Consider the following 25,424-nt stretch of genomic DNA (forward strand, 5'->3'; position numbering starts at 1 on the left):
GGTGTTGACAGGACCTGGCTACCTGGCAGCATAACAAAGCATATGCATCTATAAATATGAAGCAAGTGTTTTGCTTTTGCTGCACTTTGGGATGTTGGAGCAACAGGAAAAATGTGCTTCAGCTAAAAGAATCTCATCATCAAAATGGAAAGTAATTACGTGTACTGTAAGCTCTGCTGTTACAAATAAAAAAAGGATATCCTCCTTCTAAACTTTCCAGCATGATGCAAGGTGAAATATTAAACTTCTCTTATCTTAATATAAATATTTAAAGTGCAGCCTTCCTCTGATAATCCATGAACTGTTCTTATGGCAAACCTAAGAGGCTGCTGTGTTTACACAAGTCTATAATCATTCAAACCAAGACTAAATAAAATTACATAATAGCTCTGCAATGGAATCTAAAGCAAACAAGCATTCTTCATACACGGCCTGGGCAAAAAAATGTCGGCACCAAAAAATATTTAATATTTTCTTCACGGCCTTTATCTTAGATTACGCACACATTTACTGTGGCACTGTTTCGATAAGCTTCTGCTATCCAGCGTTGCATTCATTTTTCACCACGAACTTGTAGCGATGACGGGAGAGTCGGACCACTGTTCAAAGGCTTCTCCAGCACATCTCAAAGATTCTTAATCTGGACTCTGTGGTGGCCAATACCCCTGTGGAAATGATGTCTCGGGCTCCCTGAATCCTGGGATTGTCATCTTGGAATATGTTTGTGCCACCAGAGAAAAAAAGGCATTGATGGAATAACCTGGTCACTTAGTACATCAGGTGTTCAGCTGACCTCAATCTTAATGATGCTGAACCTGGATCTGACCAACTGCAGCCCCCTTCATAGCCACGAGCTATTATGGGTGCACCTCTTCATCTGCCTGATGTGCCCGTCACTCAGGAACAGCAGAAATCTGGAACATCCAATCTCCAATCTCCTGTCCTCCCTCGCACACTCAAGCCTTTTTTCTGACGAGCCTGACTGATTAGTGGTTTTCTTAAGGCTACACAGCTGTTCACTCCCAATCCCTTGAGTTCCCTCCACTTTGTGCGTGTGGAAATGCTCTTACTGTCATCATTAAACAAAGCCCTGAGTTCTACTGTTGATTTGATTTCAGCAAACCCTTAAATGATTGCCAAGCACGATCATTCAGGATTGCTTTCTGACCACATTTTTACCTCAAAGACGGTGCTTCCCCACCATCTTTCAAGCTTTCAATAATGGGTTGGACAGTTCTCAACCCAGTAGTTTCTGCAGTCTCCTTTAGAGGTTTTCTCTGCTTCATGCAGCCAATGATTTGACCTTTCTCAAACATTTTTCCATTGACCACGGGATGTGTCCTTCAACATGGTTGTTTAAGGACGGAGAAGCTACTCATTGCATCATTTGGGGTTAAAATACCTTTTTCCAGTTGAAAGATAATAGGTTTGTGTTACCTATTTGCTTATTTAAATCCAGTGGGCACCTTTTTTGGCCAGGCAGTTTATAATGAAGATATTTTGCTAGAAAACAACAACAACAATTCTTTAAAATCAAAGCTCATTAATTTCACATCTACCATGCAGGGATGTAAGAGAGGCTCTATAATTAAAACAAACAACCATTTTGTATTTGAAATAAAATAGCTAATCAGTGAAATTAATTAGCCACAGCGGGAATAACAGCCTCTGAAACAGGTTCTAATGGCCTAATATGTCAGGGATGTCAAGAGGTCGCAGCCAACAATGTCAAAGTGACCCAATACTTTTATAAAACTGTAGAAAGGAAGGCAATTTCAGCTGCCATTTCATCTTTGACACAAAAATCAATAAATATTCATTTCAATGTGTGCGTCAATGTGTGTGTTACATTCATTACGTAGATAATTGGAATCAATACGTTGAAAAAAGGCATTTCAGATGTGTGTAGCTGCAGCTGGCTCCTTGTTACCTTTTAGAACTGTCACTCCTCTGCCATGGGTATGGATAACGTAACACCTTTTGACCCGAGCTGACGTGGAATGGATGGCAAGACACATCGAAGTTTAACAACATTTATCCACCCAAGTGATTTAAAGTGAACAATGACAGTGGAGACCAACACATTCTCCTCAGCGACAGTCATTAGTCGACTCCTGTGCACATCAGCAGACAGGTAACAGAGAGGACTGAGCCTCAGCTCATCCCCATTTATACACTTGGCCACCTCCCTACTTAATAAAGCGGATCAATGCTGGGGGGGAAGAATGGCAAACAAACTCTTTCCTGAAATAAGTGCTGCACAAATGCAATTTTCAGACCATTTTAACACCATAATTCATATAATTTAAATATCTGAAGTAATGATTTTGTACTGCCTTGACAAAAGTAGCTGTCCACAGACAAAGAGATGGTGGTATCCACTCGATTAGACACAATCAAGGTGTATCTCCTCACCCCTATATGCTGACTCGGAATCCATTTAGACTCTTTTAGCTCACAAAGCAGGATTTGTGAAAGAGGGTGATGTTCTGTGAAGGTGTTCACACTGGGTTAAGGACATCTTTGTCCTTACCCAGTAAAGTATTCACAAGAAGCCAGTAAAGCTGACCATTTAGGGACAGCGAGGGTCACTCTCACAGTGAGACAGTAGTTTTGATGCTGCGCTGAGTTTAAGAAAGGTACTTTAGCTTTTGATTGAAAATACCGTATTTTCACGACTATAAGGCGCACCTAAAAGCCTAGAATTTTCTAAAAAATCTACGGTGCGCCTTTTAACCCGGAGCGCCTTTTGTATGGATTACGGTAATATTGGTTAATCGCGGCTACCGTAGTCAGTAGGCGTGGCCGAGGTAACAGCAGTAAATTCAGTCCCAAACCATTTCTGTCTGTAAAGACCCCAAAATGGCTCCTTGCAGGAGACGCGCTTTTGACGCAGAGTTCAAACTGAAGACTATCAGTCACGCAGTTGAACACGGAAATAGAGCAGCGGCAAGAGAATTTAACGTGAACGAATCGATGGTGCGGAAGTGGAGGAAGCAACAAGACGACCTGCGCCAGGATAAGAAGACTCAACGGAGCTTCCGAGGAAACAAAGCAAGAAGTGGATTAACAAAGGAACTCCAGCTGCTAGATATTGGTGTCAACGGGGCATTCAAAACTAGACTGCGAACTGCGTGGGAGCGGTAGATGACGAACGGCGAACACACGTTCACCAAGACGGGGAGACGGCGCCGAGCGTCATACGTCACTATCGGCCAGTGGATCGTAAATGCCTGGGCATCGACCGTGGTCCGAGCTTTCGGGAAGGCAGGGATTGTCACTGAAATGCCAGACAACACCAGCGACACCGACCCTGATGACGACTTTGACGAGACGGAGCCGGCCATGTTGGACGCCGTATTCGCACAACTGTTCAATTCGGACACCGAAGAAGAAGAATTCGAGGGATTCCTGGATGAGGAATGAACTGATAAAGTGATCTTTACGTGTTTCTTTTGTGTGTTTACAACTTAACAAGGCTGGTCATACTGTGAATATGGAAATTACCGTTTGAACAACTTGTTATATTGCTATTGTTATATTGCTATTGCTATCGCTTTGCACTACTTCGAGCGTTCGAGTTACCGTATATTGTGTTTGCATTAACGTTTGATTTACCGCAACGGTACTACGTGATAAAATGTTGCACTAAATCGAAGATTTATTAAACTCCACTATCCACTTGTGATAAAAATGTTGCACTGCCTGTTATAACTCGCTGTTATTAAACGAATGTGTTACGCGAAAACACTACGTCACTCGGGAAAAATAATAAAACAGCTGTTTATTTTCGTTTTGGAGTGAATAGAGTTGTGAGAACGACGGTTTGTATTCTATTATAAAGTTTGACTGACTTATCTGGCTGTTTTATTGACATTCCTTTTAGCGCAGCTCGATCTAGTGAACGCGTCATGAAACCACAGGCACTACGCAGTTTCTATGCTATGCGCCTTATAACACGGTGCGCCCTGTGTATGAAAATATTTCTAAAATAGGCTGTTAATTGAAGGTGCGCCCTATAATACGGCGCGCCTTATGGTTGTGAAAATACGGTAAATGCATTAATCTACTCTGAAATGAGCAGCAGGGAAATGGAACAACTTAAGTACTTTTTGTTACCTCGCATGATGCAGCCATTGTTTAAAACAGTTGAGACACATTGCTAAAGCTATAAAAGACAAAAAACAAAATCAAAATCAAAACAAAATCAACTGTGAAGGTGTTAATAAAGAATGACTGAAAATCACTCTGGAATTTTTTTTTTGACAAAGTTTAGATGGAACGTGGACATTTGCCCATTTCCAGACTATCATTTAATACCTTATTAAAATGGGTCCAGTTATATTTATTAGTGTCACTAATCTTAGAACACCATATAGTGTTTTATGGTGTGTTCACTCAAAACTTCACTTGGATCCCAAAATGCAGAGACTGGTTCGGTACAAAATTAATTCATTAATTAACTTCCAAAAGGGAAAAACAACTTTTCCGGCCACTGGCAGACCAGTTTAGAGGAATGAATTGAAGGCAAAGTCCACAGGAGAACAACCCGGAACTCGGGAGAGCTGGGAACACTGGAGACTGAGGCTTGATTCACGTGTTGACAATGAGGACCATCTGGCAACGAGTGAAGTCGCAGGTAGGTTTAAGTACCGGTAACTGAGGCTGAGTAATTCGCAAACTAGCAACAGGAGCTCTGCCCTGAAAGAGAGGAACGAGGGGAAAGAGACCAAAAATAAAAACAGAAAAAAACAGTATGAACCACAACGTCACAGAAAAATGCCTGGTGCAATGTGATTTTTTAAAATCTATTTCATCACACTGAAACAAACGTCACATTCTTGACTTCCCCAATCAGGTTCACAGCCTTCAAGGATTCTTAAAATTGTTCCTTTTGTCTAAATCGGAAGGCTGTGATTCGTTTTGTTTATATTTAGCACCTACTACAATGATGGTTGCTCATCTTGGAGTCTTTCTAGCTTATAAATATTACAAATAAAGAGCATTTAGAGGAGCTAATTACTCGACCACTGTACAATTCCAACAGCCAGTGAACAGATAAGGATAGAACAGAGGTGCTTAAGCTTCTCTACATACAGTATACAGGAGTGCTTAATATATGTATTTGGTCTACATAACACTTGCAGAGATAAACCATCATCACTGATCTGACTAGTCTGAAATAATAATGCATTCTCTTTATCAGCTGGTCCTCAGGTGCTGGTGGCACATCAGGTTTCCTCGTGCTCTCAGTGAGTAGCAGTCGTCACGCTACCGTTGTCACGTCGATACATCAACCTGTCACGTCTCATTTTGTTTGGGAATTTGATTCTTTATTATTGATTTATAGTTTTGACTGTACATCAGTCTCCAATTTGTATCCGTCTTTCTTGTCTGAAGCACATTCTGTTAAACCAAGCATCTCCAGGCAGAGTGTGTGTGTGTGTGTGTGTGTGTGTGTGTATGTGTGTGTGTGTGTGTGTGTGTGTGTGTGTGTGTGTGTGTGAATTTTTAAGGGGGTGCATTGGTGATTCACTGGAGGATTTCTTTGCTTCTGAGAAATACCTGCTTTGAGCATCTTTTCAGGGTTGTAATTTACGCTGCAATAATAACAGGATTTAGAAAAAATAAAATGGGATGCCTTAAAAAAAATATAAAAAAATCAGCTTTAAAGATGTTGCTCTCAATTGGATTTGAAATCTATATATATCTATATACTCTATATGCAGGGAGAAGATTGTGTGTCAAGAAGGATAAAAAAAGTCATCTTCCCCTAACAAAAAAGGTTAAATTAAAGGTTAAAAACCTTTGCAGGACTGCGGACATTAAAATGTAATATTTCACTTTGCCCACAGCGTCCATGGTTAAAATGACCTTAAGACTCCTGGTCAAGGCTCAATCCACCACAAGAGCACACCAAAATAACTGTACTCTCAGAAATGCACAATGTTCTGCAGCACTTTTACTAGACTACTGTATTAATGTGAGCATTAAACAGGGAAAATGCACTGCGTAAATATACCGTCTGTAACGCCATGCAGAGACCCAGAGCCTGACCCCTGAGCAAGCAACGGTGGAAGAAAAACAGGAAGAAACCTTGAGCAGGACCATTGCGTGGAAGTCACTTTCTTTTCATTCATTGTGTCAAGACATGAAAAAGAAGTAGAACTTCATCTATTGAACATGATCTATGAGGAGAAAGTGGCCACATGCACACACATGTTATTTGCATGCATCTACAGCCATGCTGGCTTAGCAGTGCTTTAAAAACCCAGACGATACCTGTCAACACATTCCCCTCAGTGCCTCAGACAGTGTTTGGTCGTTATCAGCTCTGTCGTTCAATCAACAGTTTTTTTCCTCCTCAACTGAAGACTTCACAGCTTTAAGCTCCCTGTAATTACTTCCCATGTGGCTGCTTCTTTACACTTTCGCATCTTGCGGAGGAGTTTTACTGGTGCCAAGGGCATAGACACAAAGACGGGGGGGTAGTTGAAACACAACCTCTTTCCTCCCAATGATAGAATCTTTTTTTTTTTTAACAAATGAAACAAACGGCTTTGCAGGATTAACCTCATCACACGTTGCCTCCAAATGACTGAAAAGCATCATCTCTTATTTGTTTATGGCTGCAGCCCGCTTTTCTTCTCCCTTTTTATTTAACGCAGCGGGAGTTAATGGAATTGTTGTGATGGTGATGTATGGGGGATTGTGCCAGCAGACAGATGGGGAAATGTAATTACGGATGTTTCAGGGCTTCGGGCAGAAAAAAAAATTGTCACAAAGGAGAGTTCAGGAGACAAAGACAGCCCCATTTGTCATGTGAGATTCTACTCTGAAAAAAATTAAATCAAGGGGTTTTTACATAGACAGTTTTCTCTTGCAATTGTGTTCCACACACAACTCAACTGCAAAGGGCTTTTTTCTCTCATTAAAACACTTCGGCAGTGCACTTGTGGAGTCACCTGATTGTTAGAATATTGACCTTATTTACATTATGAAAATCCTTTAGTAACGTATTGCTCCTCCTGTTTTTCACCAGAGTGTACCCGCTGCTTTTATTACGTACTCTGGCGACATCGGTACCGAACACAGACATGTGTCCTTTGTTGTTAGCAAGATAACAGATCCTGGATCAGTCAGCTCATGCTGGGTGTAAGACCCAGACCAGTGAAACGATTCCTGTTCTCACTGTTAGTGGTTTGCATGCTGTTTTCTAGACTTTCTTTTTCTTTGAGAAGTTTAACCTCTCCTCTACATGGATTTTGTAGAAGGTAATACTTCACCAGTGAGGTGACGCAAGATAAAACAGTCTTGCAGATCACCTCTAGTGATTTACATCTCTATCAACTGTTCTGAAGCCATGCATGCAAGACTTTAGACTTTGTTCTAAAGGGAGAAGACACATGTCAGCTAATATGTGGTGCATGACTTATTCATGATTTCTACATTAGTTATTAAACAGAAAGCTGCCGTATAAGCATAAAGGTTGGCTCTAGTTCACAGCTCAGTGGGACATCGATGAATGATAAGTAATAACCCACAAATACTGGGTTCATATGTCTGACACAAAAAAATCTGAAAGCAGGAAAGATGTGATAATATGGAAGAACATATGACAGAGCCAGAATGAACAGATGGGCTCCTGCAGAGCTAAAGAAGACGAGGCCGACTGGTTCCTGAGCCAAACCCTCCAAACCTGTGGGACCTGGGACTCCACCTAATACCAGACCTACCTGAACAACCCAAAGCACAAAATCGCACCCTTTTCTCTTTCCACACACCCCATCAGTTCTCCTGCCGCCTCTTATTAACCTTTCATTGGACAGGTTCCTTGGAGTAATGGGGCCATTTAAGCTGCAGGGAGAAAGAGGTCACCGAGGGGTTGCAGGTTATTTAGCGGGTGTGGTGGCATTTTGACGTTTTACTGGGAGCCTGCAACAGTCATGTACCAGCTGCTCCTTAGCTTTAAAAAGTCATTACGCCATAGACATTAAGGTTGCAAATGAAGACAGTGGTGGGGAAAAAGGGAATAACAACATAGCATATTTTATCTGTTTGAGGGCTGTAACAAAGCTGAATTTCTTGGGCTGCGAATTCTGTCAACTGGTTGGTTTGTTTGCCAAATTGGATTTATTTCAGTGAAACCTAGTGGAAATATACAGGAGAAGAAAAAAACTGATGCTCTTTGAGCACAGAGGTGGATTGAAGAGCAACTGAAGTAAGTTTATTTTCAATTTTGTCATAAAGATAGGTCTCTGCCATCAATTCGAGTGTATTATCTTGAAACAGTGGCTGGAATGAACTAGATAAAGCTTCTGAACCTTAAAAAACCTACACGTTATTTTATTGAGGTGCCAAACAGTTTTCCCCAAAGTTACACATCATTTCTTCAGTCTAAAAGGTTCAGAAGAGGCAAGACACAAATGTGTCTTAATCCACTGCTGAAAACAGCCCGTGACCAATGTCCAATTTAACACAGTCTAAGAAACAGCGGCTAAACCCACCTCAATAATACATATTGTGATCCATTCCAAAATTATAATCTCTTTGTGTGGACTCAAAAAATAGCACCAAATCTGTTCTTTCAGGAAGCAATGAGCAGGATGCAGAGACACAGATACTGATGGATTTCAGGAATTGCTGTCAGCTTGGAAGAATCAAGTTTTTTTTCCCCTGGTCCATCGTGGTTGAAAATAAAAGTGCACAGCAATTCAATGCATAACAAAACAGATTTAGCTGCATTCCGATAGTTTTCTTGCCCAGATAACAGTTGAACTGTCAGGACGACATTATACGCAACTTTGTTTTTATAAAGCATGAAAAAGGAATCAATGAGGCTCTTGGTGGAGACGGCTCATTGGCTAGCTGGAGTAACAGAGCATAGACACACGCTGCCACGACCTTGGACACTGCATGCAATGCTCTGAAAGATAGATGGAGCCCAAAAGCACTTGCTGTCCTTTCAAGTCTATCATTTCCAGCCTTTAGTGGTTCGCGACTACTGTATGATGCCTTTGCAGAGCAAAGCAGGGCAGGGTTATATGGACTGGGTTCAGTGAGCTGTATGGAAGAAAAACAAACAAAAACAAAAGGGAAAAACCAAACTTCCCCGAGCTCCAATGGTGTCAGGAAAGAAGCGTTACAGCAGACATAAACTAGTCTGCTCATTGAGCTGGTTTCTTATCTTATCCCAGTGATCATGTGGGGAGTTAGTAGCAGCGCCGGATGAAACTGTGATTTGTAACTTTCACGTGAATGCCACTGCAAGGCAATGTGAAATTGTGAATTCTGCCCAGAGGCACCAAAAAAAAAAGGGTGAGGAGGGTGCCTTTCCGTCTGAGCCAAGACAAGTCTCATTGGTATTCCATGCATTAGAGTGGGGCCTGTCATGCTGCATATATTTATGAACACAAGGTGTAAAGAAAGGAACAGGATACCAGTAAAAACTGGGTGCTGCCCTCTTTTGTGACCTGTCCTGAACAAGGACAAGTTGCTGCCGGACCAATTACTAAAATGACTCGCTGAGCTAATTTGCACTATTACGCATTAATTGTTCACATTGTCATTAGAAAATCCAGTTGTACCCTATTTGTTACTGACACAGCCAAACATAGCTCTCCTTGCTAAGCAGAGAGGTAGTGAGAAGCATTAATTCTTAACCCTGTGGAGGGAGCAGCACTGAGAAAGCCAGACGACTGCAAAATCCATCTCTGTCTCCTGGCCCCTTGAGAGCCAAAAGGTCACTCAGCTGTCAGGAAGTAAAATCCAATACCTCAACCTTTCAAGCATGTCTCTATCCTCTGTGTCCCCGTCAGAGCTACACAATCCCTTTCTGATGCATCTCTGACAGTCGGGCTGCGCCCTGCGAGGACAAATCATGTTCTCCACAGCCGGAATGACAGTCACCGCTGACGGTTTTTAGTGACACCGTAGAACCCATGACAAGTAAAGAGATGCTTCTCCACAGCAGAGTACACGCTGAACTGGCTGGCAGACAATCATGTGATACTTTCATTACTCCTGTATGTCTAGTTTTAGGACAACAACAGTTTTACATCGTACTAACTGTCCTCCCTCCACCTGTAATGGGTTCAAAGAAAACAGGAAAATAGTTTCCAACAACTTTTCTGAACGGCCGTTGATTCGCAGAATCGTTCGGTCTGGTTTGTAAAAGGCAAAAAAGAAAAAAAAAAGCCATTTTCTTTCTGCCTCTGTGGCGTGCTTTATTCGTCAAGCATAGAAACATTCATGTTTGTGGCCTTTTCCACTTAAACGCTGCAAAACAGTCAAGGAGCAGGAAGGAGAAGACAACGACTGAAGGACCGGCTTTGACTCAGATTTTAATCATTAATTGCTTGACAAGATCTCGTTACTTTTTCCTTTAACATCAAGTTTATTATATCAAACGTTTTCTTTGACTGCCATTATGAAACACTCCAACTTTCTCTACCATGAACAAAACTACTTAATTACCACACTGCCTCCAGCCTGCCACCCACGTTTGTTTGATCTGAGTGTTTCCTCTGACCTCGTAGAGTGTTCAGTGCAGACAAAACCCATGACCTTCCATTCAAACCTCGCAGCATCTTTTCGTGGATACAGCACTGGGATGGCCGATGGGATAAGCCTTTGGAAATCAAGTCTTTTCCTGCAGTTTCTGTGACAATGGACTGAGGCCTGCTGATCCATTAGAGCAGCTTAAGAATCACTCAAACCCTGCGTGTGTTCGGGTCAATATTCCACTCTTTTGGAAACAATAGGGGATAAGACAGAAAGGTGCAGAAATAGGAGGGAAAAGAGCCAGGGCAAGGTTGGGCAGAGAGACCTGAGGAAGAAAATTAGCAAGCAGAAAGAAAGATTGGGTGACGGAGCTGGAGAAAGAGGGGTTTAATGCTAAACATGGAGGAGGGATAGAGATCGAACAATATCGGCAAGGGCAAAAAAAGGGAATTCAGTGATGAAAGGGGTTGTAAAAAGAGGATGTGGGTGGTACTGGGGAAGAAGAAAAAAGAAGAGAGAGGGAAAGGGAACGATTGAATTCCTCTGGGAAGTGAGCCAGTTCAGCTGAACAATGGGAGTGTAGAGCAGTACTGATTAGGGTGGTGGGGTGGGAGATGACAATATGCTTACTGCTGTTCTTTATCCGACTTCTGCTGCAGAAGACTCTCCACCCTCAGAAAGGTGTTTTCTTTCCAACCAGCATCGTGGGCAATTAACCCAACTACCTGCTGGTCACAAAGAAATTGCCTCTTGCCATTTGCCAATCTGGCTCCACTGAAGAATAAAAACAGGCGAGGCACGTCATCGAGACACTGCTCAAAAGGCTGTTTGCAAATGCTCCTATAAATTCGTCCCACAGACTGAGAAATAAAGCATGCGCTTCTATCTGTGCACACACACTATCTTTTGTTTTATTACATCTGGTGTGGGGTGAATCATATTTCAAAAATTAAAAGAAAAGTGGATTCATTCATCTTAAAGGCAGGACCTGGACCGAACCACCCACCGTGATTGATGATGGCAGATATGCTGCGAGGGAGTGGGGGATGGGCTGGAAAGGCTCAGACACTCATAGAACAATGGCGAAAAAACGTTTTCTACTAAATTAGACAGCAATAAATGTTAGCATGCATCATAATGACAGAGGTCTGAAAATAATGGTTAAATTCCATTGACATTTGGTTCACAAATTAAAGCAAAAGGACATCTTTGAATCGACAGACGTACCTCTCGTGCTCAAGGTCAAAAACCTCATAATAAACCAATGCATAGTACAACTTGAAGGGCTAAATACATGATTATCAAAACAAATATGGGAATAAAGGTTCTAAACCAGTCAGAAACAGGAAAATTTAGAGACCGAAGCGCAGAGGTATCCCAAAGGAGATGAAAACAATTGTGAATTACAGTATATCTTATTACACTCATATCAGCGTCACTATTTATTTGTTTTTTCCATTTCCTTATCAGTTTGTTTCCCTACCACTTGACTAAAGTGAAAACGGAGAGGTCATGAGTGCACAAACCTCTCAATTTAGGTTCGGTAAACTAGAAAAAGGCTCATCTGAACAGATGTTTGATAACTACTTTTATTAAAGGATCGATTGTAGCTGATGAGTAGCCTATAAAAATGTGTGATAAATATTTTCAGTAATGACGAGAACAGCACTCTGCTAAGAATCTGATCACAACATGGGAGCCACTTTTCCAAGCATTTCCACGTTCATTAACTCAACTTGACTTGCAATCAGTCCCACACTGAGGCTCTCGTATCAAAAGTGGTGAACACATTTGATTTGCATTTAGGAACATGCAGTCAGGAACAATTTGCCTGTAAATGCACAAACACTCACAAATATGAGAAACTCCATCTGCTAGTTGGAGTTTGAAAAGTGTTTCTCGTTGTACAACCCCAACCCTGTTCATACAGTGTTTCCATGTGCATTTAAATGGGACTACACTTGTCACTCTACTGGTGTGAAATTTTGTAAAATTTCCAAAAAATACTTGGTTGACTGTTCCTTCCGAGCGCTACCAGGGGCCCATGTCAGAAGGCAGGTTGAACAAACACCGAGTCAAAACCTGAACTGTAGGTTGTGCAGCTCAATCAATCCTGAGTCAAAGTTACCCTGAGTTCGTCTTGTGCATGCGATGCTACCCAGACAAGTGCAGTGGCAAAAAACAACCACAGAAGTGTAGAAAATACCAGGAAATGGCAGAAAAATGTGAGTGTTGATTCATACAAATCCAAATGCACAATGAAATGTCTCCAATAGTCGAGAGGAAACACTGACATTAACCAGCCTGGGTCAGGAGACAACCACAGAGGAACAAGAGGCTCCAGAGGAGTCAGAGGCTTGTTTAAGTCATTTGTCCCCGTGGTATCTCCAGAGGCTGATATTGTCTGTATTAATAATCAGCATTACTTTAGTAAACTCAAATCTGGTTGACAGCTAGGCTAGCAGCTTAGCTGTGTTTAATCACACAGTTCACTCCTCTCCACTTATAAACTTCAATTGTCTGTTGGCTACTATTAAAGTTAAAGTTCATTGTATTTGAAGTTTACACTAGCAGTAACGGAGTTTTAAAAAAAGCCAATAACAATAATTATAATAACCACAATTTAAATAATACAGACAGAAAAGCCACTTTTGTTTGTAGTTGTATATCGGCCCCCTGCTGGGCCACATTCAGAGTTCTTGTCTGACTTCTCTGACTTGGTCCTCAGAATGGATAAAGTCATTATTATTGACTTTAACATCCATGTAGATGTTGTAAATGACAGCTTTAGAAATGGCTTCATTTAATTACTTGAGTCAGTTGATAAACCAACCAACTCATAGCTTCAACCACACCTTAGATCTAGTCCTGACTAGATCTGGTGTTGAGGTAGAACATGTGTCAGTGTTCCCTCAGAACCCACTCCTGTCAGACCATTCTTTGATCACTATCAGAGAAAAAGCTAACCAGGCCATCCCAACAACTGGACCATCACCAGATGTGCTGACTGTAAGGTGGCAGTGATTAAGCCGTTGCTTAAAAAACCATCACTGGATCCTGATGTGTTAGCAAACTATAGGCTGATATCCAACCTTCCTTTTATCTCTAAAGTTCTTGAGAAGGTTGTGGTGACTCAGTTACTGGAGCACCTGCAGAGGAACAGCCTGTTTGAGATGTTTCAGTCAGGCTTTAGAGCTCATCACAGCACAGAAACAGCACTTCTTGAAGTTACTAATGATCTTCTCATAGCTTCAGATCATGGACTGGTCTCTATGCTGGTTCTGCTGGACCTCAGATTAGATTAGATCACATGATCACTCTGGATGGTATCTCCTTAACATCTAGTCTCTCTGTGAGGAATCTTGGAGTAACTTTTGACCAAAATCTGTCCTTCAACTCACACATTAAATTAGTCTCTAGAAGTGCCTTTTTTCACCTGAGGAACATCACAAAGATCAGGAAGCTACTGACGCGGCATGATGCTGAAAAGTTAGTCCAGCATTTGTTACTTCCAGGCTGGACTATTGTAACTTATTATCAGGGTGTCCAAACAACTCTTTAAGAAGCCTCCAGTTGATCCAAAATGCTGCAGCCAGAGTTCTGACAGGTATTGACAAAAGAGATCACATAAGTCCTGTAATGGCGTCGCTTCATTGGCTGCCCGTTAAATTTAGAATAATTTTAAAATTATTCTTCTGACCTACAAGGTCCTCAGAGGCCTAGCTCCATCCTACCTGGAGGAGCTAGTGACACCTTATCATCATCAAGTATCGCCACCTTCATAGTTGTATGCTGACCTGCTGACCTGCTGACCTCTGACCCCACTGACCAACTCAACTCTACCGGCAGTTTATTATAATTAATGTATTTCTATGTTCTCTACCTATTCACTCCTCTACCTGTCCTCCCCCCTTCTCTTGTCTCTCTACCCAGCCCCCCCATCAGCAGGAGGGTCCCCCTACATGAGCCTGGTCCTGGGTTTCTTCCTGTTAAAGGAGAGTGTTTTCTTGCCACTGTTGCTTGTTGGGGGTCAGGCCCTGGGATTCTGTAAAGCACCTAGAAACAATTTTGATTGTAACAGATGCTATATAAATAAAGATTGATTGATTGATTGATTGATTGACTGATTTATTGATTGAATCTTCAGCTGAGGGAACAGAACCCTGCAACTACAAGCTGTTGTTTTTGTCTTTGATCTTAGATTGTCATCATCGTCTTTGATCTTAAGTTGGCATTTTAGTCTTTGATTTCCTTTATGTCATTGATGTCAAAGTTGTTCTTTCATGTCAGATGACTGAAGAGATCAATCGAGAAATCAGAGCTGGGAGATCAAACACATCAGCTCTACCTCTTTCAGCACACGCCTGAGGAGCTCAACACTCTTGTACCACACTGGTGACCAGCAGACGCATCAATGGCACAGAGAGGAACCCAGCAGCTGAAGGCAGAACAAGAACCGATGGAATCATCAGCGGAAACTTGGAGGGAAGAGGTCCAGCAGCTCAGAGAAGCCCTGGCCGAGAAGGAGGAGCAGCTCAGCAAGGCTGTGAAGAGGAGACAGATGAGGACTGTGGCCCACGTGGAGACCCTGACCCTGCTGAACAGCACACAAGCTGCTCTGAAGGAGAGCAAACTCAAATGTGCTTCTCTGGAGGAAACCCTCCACAGTCAGCAGCAGGAGAAAGAGGAGAGACGCAGGAGAGAGCTGATGGAGCAGGAGGAAGGTCTGAATCACAAGCTCCTTGTGATCGAGGAGGAACTTGAGAGGCAGCTGGAGGAAGAGAAGCAGAGGAATAATGAAGAGAAAGAGGCCATGAGGCAGCAGCTCTTTCGACAAGAAGAAAAGTTCAAGAAACTGCTTGATGAAGAGCGACACAAATATGATGAGAAGATCGTGGAAAATGAAGAGTCATTGAAGCAGCAGCTGATGGCTCAAGAAGAAAACTTTAACAAGATGCTGGCTGATGTTTGTCAGCGGTGGGAGAGCACAGCTCAGAAATGGGCACAGAAGAACGAAGAGCTGGAGCACAGGTTCCAGGAGAGCCTAAGTTTGAGGCAACACGAGGAGGAGGAGAACAAAGAGGAGCTCCAGAGGCTCTCTGAAGCAATCCTCCAACTTGAGGTGAGATGCTTTTGCCTTTGTTCCTCTTCCAGAAGATTTCAGATGATGTTCAGTGAAATCTAAAACACAATCTCTCTTTTCTGCAGCTTCAAGTATTAAAGAAGCAGGAGAAAAAAAGCTTCTGGAGATGGAAGTTCTGGAAAAAGAGGAAGCAAACAACAATTCCAGAGCTCCCAAAGCCCTCCTCCTCCTCTCCATCCTGACCTCCACAGCATCACATCCTGTCTTTATTTTTTTTAGTTTTATTTTACAGTATAATCATTGTTTATATTCTATGTTTGGATCTATGATGTAGAAACAATAAAACTCAAAGTAAACCACCAGATTATTGTAGATGTTGTAAATGACAGCTTTAGAAATGGCTTCATTTCATTACTTGAGTCAGCTGGTTTCCTCCAGCAGCTAAACCAACCAACTCACAGCTTCAACCACACCCTAGATCTAGTCCTGACTTATGGTGTTGAGGTAGAACATGTGTCAGTGTTCCCTCAGAACCCAGTCCTGTCAGATCATTCTTTGATCACGTTTACATTTATGATTAAGGATTCTTCTATGCTCAGAGCACAGTCTTACTATAGCAGATGTCTTTCAGATAATGCTGTAGCTAAGTTTAAGGAAGTGATCCCTGTGCTGATCCCAGGACCACCGTGTGTTTCCCCAGGGATCAATTATTATAATCTTAGCCCTGCTGAGGTTGACTCTATTGCTGAAGGTGCAGCAACCTCACTGAGAATCACGCTTGATTCTGTTGCCCCCTGAAAAAGAAAATAGTAAATCAGAGGAGGTGTGCCCCCTGGTATAATTCACACATCAGGACCCTCAAGCAGAAAGTGCGAAGACTGGAAAGGAAGTGGCATTCTTGTAAAAAAGACAGCTATCATGTAGCCTGGAAAGACTGTCTATTAGTTTACAAAAAGGCCCTTCGCAAGGCTAGAACAGCTACCTATTCACTCCTCTACCTGTCCTCCCCCCTTCTCCTCTCTCTCTACCCAGCCCCCCATCAGCAGGAGGGTCCCCCTACATGAGCCTGGTCCTGCTCAAGGTCTTCTTCCTTGCCACTGTTGCTTGTTGGGGGTCAGGCCCTGGGATTCTGGAAAGCGCCTAGAAACAATTTTGATTGTAACAGACGCTATATAAATAAAGATTGATTGATCAAATCTAAATATGTTGTGTCTGCACTTGCGTCCAATTTGGTTGTCATGGCAACGACGTTGGTCTTCCTACATGTGCTAATACACAGGTGATGATGTGGTAAATCACCAGAAAAGTAACATGGAAGCATGTGCAGTGAGAAAATGGATGTCGGATGCTCACTTTTCAGGTTCTCCTGGTGGTTTTGAGTCGTGGCTCTGACCTCTGCTGCACAGGGGCTGCAGTGTGAACAGGGCAAGGTGCTCACCGAGATCAGCTTTGGATAACCACGACCACGACCTGAATGAATGACAACCTACAAGGACCACCTCCTGTTTTCCTTTGATAAAGTTGGCAACCCGAGGTACTCATCAGGGAATGATGAAACATCCAATCGGGCTCTGATAATCATCTCCCCACAGACGTTTTTTGAGTAGTGTCAGCTCTTCGACATCAACTGGGTCTTCAAGAGACGGACACGACATGTCTGCCACTGCCTTCAGTCTGCAGCCGTCAGCTTAAGAGCAGGAGTAATTTGAGGTGAGTTAAAGCAAACCTGCCAGTGAGCAGGTTAGTTTCACAGAGTATGTTGCCCGGGTAACTGGCTCAGAATTGCAGGAAACTGGCTGAGTTTCCCTCATCTCAAGACTGACTAACAGGGTTTTCGCTAAACCTGCTGTGAGAAACTGGAACCAGGTCAGCAAAATGCACACATTGCTCAGGCCAACTCACCGTCCGTGCACTCTCAGAAGACTTACAACTGTACTATCTGGCAGTATTAGTCTGGCTACATCCGGACCAAAGGCATCCACGTGTTTTATATCATTGAACTACTGCAGGATTTTATGTTTCATGCATGCACGTAAAGGCGCTTAGTGATGAAATGTGACCTCTTCTCGGTCGCACATCTCTCCCACGTCTGTCTCAAACCCTGGCACCACAATATCCTTTCACTCTCCTAAACTCTTTTTCACGTCTTCTCCTGCGTGACTGAATTTCTCTGGCCACCCAAATCTCTTAATAACCCCAAAACAAGGACGAGTGCTCATAGTGGAGCAGCACTGACAGAGGGTTAAGCCTCTTCTCTGTCTCTTTGTCATTTTCCATGTATATATATGAAAAGCGACACACATCTACACAGCTCCTACTGTCTGTTCATTCTATTGTGGCTCTAGACCGCCTCTCCTAAACTGTAGCATCTTACAAATTTTTGTTATTGAAGATCTGGTACTAACGTTGAATTGCACAACCATTATGTCCTCGTAATCGTGCATAACAAGAAGCAGTAATTTAGCAATCAATTCTCTATTCAAACATTAAAACCACTTCAAAATGGAAATATCATAAGTTTAAATGTTGTACTCTGGCAGGGGGGGCATAGTGTTTAGTTTGTTTATTGTAGGCACAATGGGTGATGCTATTTTACAAAAGAGAAGTGTGTGTGGGGGGAAACTGGGTAATAAACTGAAGCATGAAGAGCTTCTTTAGTGAAACACTCCCTCTTCATCCGGACTTGACAAGATGTTTGTGAAGGACCTGATTCACAGTCCATCACTTCTTTAACATAAACCTACTTAAAGCACAGACATGAACATCAGGATCCTGATAATGGTACCAACAAACTGTCAGGGTTTCTGGGTTGTGTCGGTCTTTGTCCTGCAGGGGGTGGTGTGGGGCACAATTGGTGGCAGCTGGCACTGCTGGCGGGCGCACCTGTAGGCAATTTACATCGGGCTGCCTATTCAGTGCCAGGGTGTCTGTTTGTCTTGTCAGTGTGTCTGTTTGTCTTCCTTGTCGTGTGCTGGTGTTCTGTGTTTCCTGGGGGGCCGCTCCAGCTTCGTGTCTCCTGGAGGGCCGCTCCTGTTCCCTGGGTGCTCCCCAGTCCTGGAGGGCTGCCCTCGTGTGTTCCTCATGGTGTTTCCTCATGGGGGCCTGCCAGGCTGGGAGATGTTTCCGGTCTACCGCTGGGGGTGCTGTCCCATTGTCGACTCTGGCCTGGGTGGTTAGGGGGCTCTGTGCTTTGGTGTGGAGCCTCCGGTCTGTCCGGGTCGGGGTGGTCTTTGTGGCGGTACCACCTGTGGTCACGGTCCGTGACCTCCCTCGGCCTGGTGGGCCTCCAAAGGTGGCGTCTCCTTCGCCTCAGGTCTCGGTGCCCAGCCATGTCTCAGCTTGTTTGTGTGTGTGGGTGTGTGTGTGTCCTTTTTCTTGATTCTCTTGTTTCTCTTTGCTGTTTTTATCCTTTGTGAGGCACTTTGTGCTACCTAGTGTATGAAAAGTGCCATATAAATAAAGATTGAATTGAATGTTCTTTGTGTGCCCCCTTCCCCCTGTAAATAAAGCTGTTTGATCATTTTACCACTGTGTCCTGGCCTGTGTTCGGGTCCTAATCAACCCGTCCGTGACACAAACAAACAGTTAAACTTCATGAATTTGTATTCTGATGTGACTGTAAAGATGACAAAATTGCTTTTCTCTGTCTTCGTATCTCTTTTGAGCAGGACATCCATGCATCCCCGATAGACCTTATCCACGCCCTAGGGCATACATGAGTGGACAGCAAAAGAAAAGAGGACGTTTTTAATCCAATATTACCAGTATGGTGGCACTGCTGTGGAAAATTACTGTTTTTTGCATGAGGAAGATCAAAGTCAGTGGCCTTATTCTGCCTTTGCTGGTTAGGAATAAAGTTACCGCTGCTCCATGGACTCCTGATCACTGGGCAAGATCAAAGTAAATGGCACAAGCATCTGATCTTGCTCCCCCCCAAAAAAAAATCACATGTCAACATACCATCTTAAAAGTCCTATTGTTGAAGATCTTTAAAAAAATAGATATTCTATCAAGTTTGGCAAGCACGCCCTTCAGTGGGCTTCTCCAAAAGCTTAGCAATGATTCAGTTGGCAGCCAACTGTCCCTGCAGAGCACAGATGGATTAGAAACTGACAGTTCAGACCATGCTAGCGCACGTCAGAATGACAGATGTGTTGCTAAGGCCCAACACATGCTTGATGGAGGTCTCGGATTAGTTAGAACTGCAGCATAGTGGGAGCTGCGTGTATGTTCTTCATAGGCTGAATCATGACGCCACTTCCAGTTCAGTCCACTGCTGAAAAGGCTTCATAGAATTTTGTTTCTTTTTAAAGGGACCTTGGGCCGATTGGGGATTTTTACCATCACTATTCGTTCATATCCACAAAATTCCACAAACAACCTAAATCAACTTTACAGTTTTCCATAAAAGATTATCACACAGTAGAAAGCAAATGTGCTGCGCTTTGCTTTAAAATGGAAAAGCCATTTCATTTACGTACTATGTCTCAAAGGGGGACGCCTGGCCGACTTTTATTTTCATCAAAGGGGAGTTTCGGGAGTTGTGCTGCTGGTGGTGAAAGTTTTGGGGCGGGAGGGGATTTTAAATCAACACACTAACTGATCTGCCAAAAATTTGAAAAAAACAAAACAAAACTATAAACAGAGCAAACACTGAATAAATTATAATCTAAACAACCTGGACTCAGGATAATTCCTGTAATTTTAGGTTAAGAGAGCAATTGAGCAGCGAGATCAAACACAGTGCTTGTGGCCCTGCCAACTGCGCCCCACTGGATTTAGGACCACTTGTTAATGTGTCAGATCTCATTTACAGGCATCTGTATCTTAATTATGCAGGAAAAACAGACGGGAATAGATGCAGGTGTCTACCCAGTCTGGTCACCTTAGCATCCCGGCAGATCCTCCTCTCACATTTTAATGGGGATTATACGTGCTATAAGGCACAAGGGGCATTGAGCAGCAACCTATGTGGATGGTAAATAATGGGGATACTGATCCTTCAGACTGGGAACACCTATTAACACTAGTTTGAAAAGAACAGATTTCCCACCCTAATTGTTATAGGTCCTTACTCTTGTAAACTACAAATAAAATGTGATTTTTAAGTGCAGAAATGATAAATACTAGACTGCTATCTTTTAAATGGTAGGTCTCCTTTTGAGGCCTGACTGACATGCTAAGTGCTTGGAGTTTGTCATCTATGAGGTCTTTTTCTTTGATACTTCAATGAGACAAATTGCTGGAGGCCTTCTGCAATTATTATCCATTATGCATTGGCAATTACGATTGTTAATCAATTATGCAAGTAGTTGATATAGCAAAGGGGAGCCAGTTGTAGCACCGTCGAGGAGGGTAATTTGAATTTAAGCACCGTCTCCATGTGAATTTCTTCCAATGGAAAAGTTAATTGGTTGTGCGACATTTACAGTAGGCAGTCAGATGAGAAGAACTGACAGTATAAGGACGGTGTAGATGTCAGATGCACCACATGGGTGCGAGTGTTACTCTGTGACAAATGAAGCCGCCTGCAGCAGAGTTTCTGCAAATGGAGGTTTGCCATTTTACAACGATTTATAATAACATGAATGTCATAGGCATCGCCAGTGAAGCAGTTTGGAGCTATCAGTGCACTACGGGAGTCGTTTTGGGGGTTGTTTTATAACTAAAAATGTTGCGTCTTTAAATTATTTAATTTAAAGGCAAATTTTTCATAAATAACTGAAAAAAAAGTGCGGCAATTTCCAGTGAACACTTGTGAGTGGATAGTAATACATGCAGACGAGGACTTGGGGTAGTGGGACGATACAACCATATAAATTGAGGCATTTGTCTGTTTTAGCATTTCTAGTTAAAAAGGAAGAGCACTTGGAATATTGGAGCCATTATACGGTCGATAGTGTCAGATATGCTTTAAAGGGTTAACTAGTCCTAAATAATGCAGCAAGCAGATGGATCAGTCCTATAAAGATGTTCGACCTCGGTATCATCCTGAAGCATGTTTCTGCAGTCTCACTGTGCTGCAGGAATTTTATAATTCATGGATTGGGTTTGCCTTCAACTCTTCTGCCATGTCCCCAAACAAATGAACATTTGCTGGGATTACAAGAAAAGCACAATGAGCCCCGGTTTCAGACACTTTAATCTGGGTTGGATGCCACTTGGTTTTCCCTCGTTTTTACGCCTTAGTGATGTTTTTTTTCAGTCAGCAGTTTCTAAATCTGTAAGACTATCCAAAAATTATGGACTGTGAGCAGATATTTCCAGTTTGTTTTGGCGAGAAGACCTGATTAGAAACTGTTGTTTGCTTGCATGGACAGCTTAGGCAAGGATTTTGGAGTCTCTTGCCTGAAAGTTCCACGGTGGTGAAAATTGAAAGAAATCTCATGTGGGATATCGAGTTCAAATGAAACAAGTTTATCAAACTTCTCTGATAATAACATGGAGCCTTCACCACAGCTATTTTCTATATTGAGACCTCATGAACTGGAGTGCTGAAATCACATTTTAATAAACCAAAAAATAATTACGTCTATATGTCATTCCTGCAAAATTTGCTCTGGGAGTAAGCGACGGCTGTACTTGTTTAATTTAGCTACGCGAATGTCTGACTAACTCTGCCTGTAAAAGATGTAGAAAGGTGCACATTCCTAAAAGCCTTTCAAAAGCTGCCCCTAAAGCACCGTGGGAGGTTCTGTCATATGTTAGGCAGCTTCCCGTCACCCATATGTTGTTGCCATATGCCATCAGTATACGACACCATCTCTGGCAGTTGTTGTGCGCTACCTTGATACATGCAGCAATGATATTGTCAGGGGATAAAAACATCCATCAGGTGGAAAAATGACAACCTATTCATGTATTATAGGAAGTTTGCGTGTGTCCCGCATCCTTGTCACACACAAATGCTGGCTGTTGAGTGATACTCATCACATCTTGATGAGATTCTGACTGTCTGAGCCATCACTGCTGACAGGATCTGCATCCCCTCCTCCTTTCCCCTCCACTTCCTCTCTCACTGCTGGACCACTCTATTGACGTTCAGTCATCCTGACAGATGTTTCAGTCACCTGGGATTAAAAATGAGAGAGGGGAGATAGATGGTATCCATTGTGAAGGTGCAATTTTAAAATGGCCTGAGATGGCGTGAATGCCTCCCAACCACAATAAAACATGCTGTCAATTGGAAGCAGCTAAAGAGATTCAGTGTTGAGCTTTCATTTTTAGAAACAAACTTTGACAGCCGTTGCTTATTTCATAGAGATATAAACAGTAGGGGTTTCTCAAAAAGGTCACCTTTCAGGTGTAAGATTTTCTGATTTCACGTACTGGTGTGTTTTACTCATCCCCTTTTCACATTCTTTAACTTTGACATGTACACATATTCCAAAGTGCCATGGAAACTCCTTGGAAACACATTTATACAGAAATGCTGCCGGGCTCAATGGCCTCTTTTTATGGAAAATTCTCTTTCCCGTAGTTTTCAGCATAGACAAAATAAAGAACTGTGCCTATATTGTTTTTAGTTAAAAAAATACTCCAGTTTGACACGCAGATAGCGTCAACAAGAAATAATCCAATGTTAATCATCTATTGTTTTACAGATAATTTACAAAATCTTTAGCTGAAATACAAATAATAGGACTGAATAAAGAAGTACAGACCACAATATCCATATTACAATTTAAAGTACTTGTTTAAAACTGGCAAATATAATAGAGACTTTCTTCATCGACCTCTTTGTTTATGCTTTTATTCATGAAGCAACATTTCCAGCTTTTTAAGGCAAATGATGTGAATGGCAGGTTTTTGGCACATCACCATGTGTGTCTGTTTACAGACATGAGTGTAATAGACCAGTATTTCATTAACCAGACCACTGGGCTGGCTAATAATATGACTTATATGAGGGAGGCCTCACCGGTGTCTGCCAGGCTCTTATCAATATCAAAGCACGTGTTGTCAGCGCCTCTCATTTATTCCCAGTGTGCAGCTCAACATAGGTAATATTTGCAGTTCTAAAGAATTTTTCTCTTGTATGGAATCATTGGACTCCATTCAAAGACAGTGCTTAATTTTTGAAACTGCTTACTTTCAGTCGCCGATGGAGTCAACTTGCATAAATCTACATGTAAAACAAGACAATCGTTTTAAAGAATGACTCACTTTAGATCTATATTCTGAGGGGATTACTTGATTATCATTTGGTGCTGTGAAAACTTTGCCAATAAAAGAAAAAGGCCCAACATAAACTTGTTCCAGAGCTACTCCCTTTAAAAGTTAGAGGGTTTTTCAGGCTTACTGCTGCAGCTTTTGATTCTACATTAGCACCACAGAAGATGAGCCAGGAAATACTCCTTCATCCTTAAAAACCTCATCCTACTTACTATAATCAAAGTCTCCTCACCCAGTTTTTTTTAATTGATTCCCTGTGGAGTTGAGCTACACACTGGCATGATATCAGAGATCCGGGGCTCCCTGAGAAATAAATATTGCTCACAGACACCGAAATGCAAAGTTTAAAAGGTGGGAAGATGTTTTTATAAAAGCATAATCAAGCTGTACCACAAGAGCTGCTCTTCTGAGCTGATGTCACACCAGAACTGAAACATTAGTGATCACAAAGGTGGAAGCAGTCTCACTGGAAGGGCGAACACAACACTGCAGATAAAGACATGGTCCAAAGACATCTGTGGCTGAGATATTAGAGAAGAAATTCCGGAAACCTAAAGCATGTAGAAGACTCAATTTCAAGGTATTTTAAAAGTAAACAGAATTTAGGAGGTTATGAACACATTGTTTATCTGAGATTTGCAGGTGCCTGATGAACCTGAAGCCGACAAAACAAGCTACAGATCCTTCATCATGGACAACGCAGGTGTCTCTTTGATTACATCGTTCATTCAAGGAGGATGCTCCCTTCAAATCTAAAATGCAATTGAATCAGTGCAGTGAGAGCAGTCAGCGGAGCAGCACATGTGGTCAGTCATTGTGCTTTCTACCTTTTAACATAGCCTTGTTTATTCTCAAACACTAACTCATGTTCAGAAGCTGCCAAATTTTATATCATTAAATGCACATTACACTTCCACGTCTCAGATGTACTTGAGCGAACCATCTGGCACTGCAGTGAGAGCGGTCCATGGAGCCATTTGGCCATTATATTTTAGGCTGACTATTTCTCATTTTCTGGCAAAAAACACAGGAAATATGAAAAGATACGCCCTCGGTGCAGAACTGGAGGGTATTTATTTCAGTGTGGTAACAACTCAACAGCAAATACATAAACGCTGGTCTTTGGTCTCGACAGATCAAGGGTGTCAAAATCCAGGCCTCGAGGGCCACAATCAAACCGGCTTTTACCTGAGTTCCCACTCGCCTTGGTGAAAGCTGTTTCTGCCTGGCTGGATTGCAGCACTCGGGGACTGGGTTTCAACTCCGCAGCTGTAGATCAAACCGCCGGATGTGATACATGGATGCGATACCTACCACCCCTAAAACTGCCCCGCAGATTATCTGATAATGTGCCGACAGGTCAAAGCCGTGTAAAAATGGTACCATACACTGCTGCTTTATACCTCATGTCTTTGTCACATTTACTTTACCAGTGCATATCTTCTGATCATATGTGCCGGGGAAAAAATGCTTATTGGAGCGACCCTGCTGCTTGGAGACTGACTGAGGGGACAATGCTGTGCACCCTGTCTGAGGATACAAAAGTGTGGATGAGAGATTCGCCGGTGTCCTGCTTGGCTCTAGAGAGATTACCAGCAATTTATTAGACTCATCCATTTTCCTTACTAGAACACAGAAAGGCTAAGCTGCAGTTGGGGTCTTC

The 25,424-nt window shown here is 42.4% G+C and overlaps 2 protein-coding genes across 2 annotated transcripts in view; one reads left to right on the forward strand and one right to left on the reverse strand.

The window, feature by feature from the left end:
• LOC130522800 (uncharacterized) overlaps positions 1-25,424 on the reverse strand; it is a 53,774-nt gene that overhangs the window by 13,105 nt on the left and 15,245 nt on the right. The window lies entirely within an intron of this gene.
• LOC130522804 (trichohyalin-like) lies at positions 14,443-15,945 on the forward strand. Its single transcript, XM_057027535.1, has 2 exons — positions 14,443-15,625; positions 15,712-15,945. The coding sequence occupies exons 1-2, from the start codon at positions 14,918-14,920 to the stop codon at positions 15,826-15,828; spliced, it is 825 nt and encodes a 274-aa protein (XP_056883515.1). The 5' UTR covers positions 14,443-14,917; the 3' UTR covers positions 15,829-15,945.

The sequence above is a fragment of the Takifugu flavidus genome, chromosome 3, assembly GCF_003711565.1.
Source record: "Takifugu flavidus isolate HTHZ2018 chromosome 3, ASM371156v2, whole genome shotgun sequence".
Classification (NCBI taxonomy): domain Eukaryota; kingdom Metazoa; phylum Chordata; class Actinopteri; order Tetraodontiformes; family Tetraodontidae; genus Takifugu; species Takifugu flavidus.

Excerpts from the sequence above, each read along its gene's own strand:
- LOC130522804 (XM_057027535.1), top strand. The coding sequence starts at position 14,918 with ATGGCACAGAGAGGAACCCAGCAGCTGAAGGCAGAACAAGAACCGATG. Across the intron at positions 15,626-15,711 it reads AAGCAATCCTCCAACTTGAG|CTTCAAGTATTAAAGAAGCA; the intron begins GTGAGATGCTTT and ends TCTTTTCTGCAG.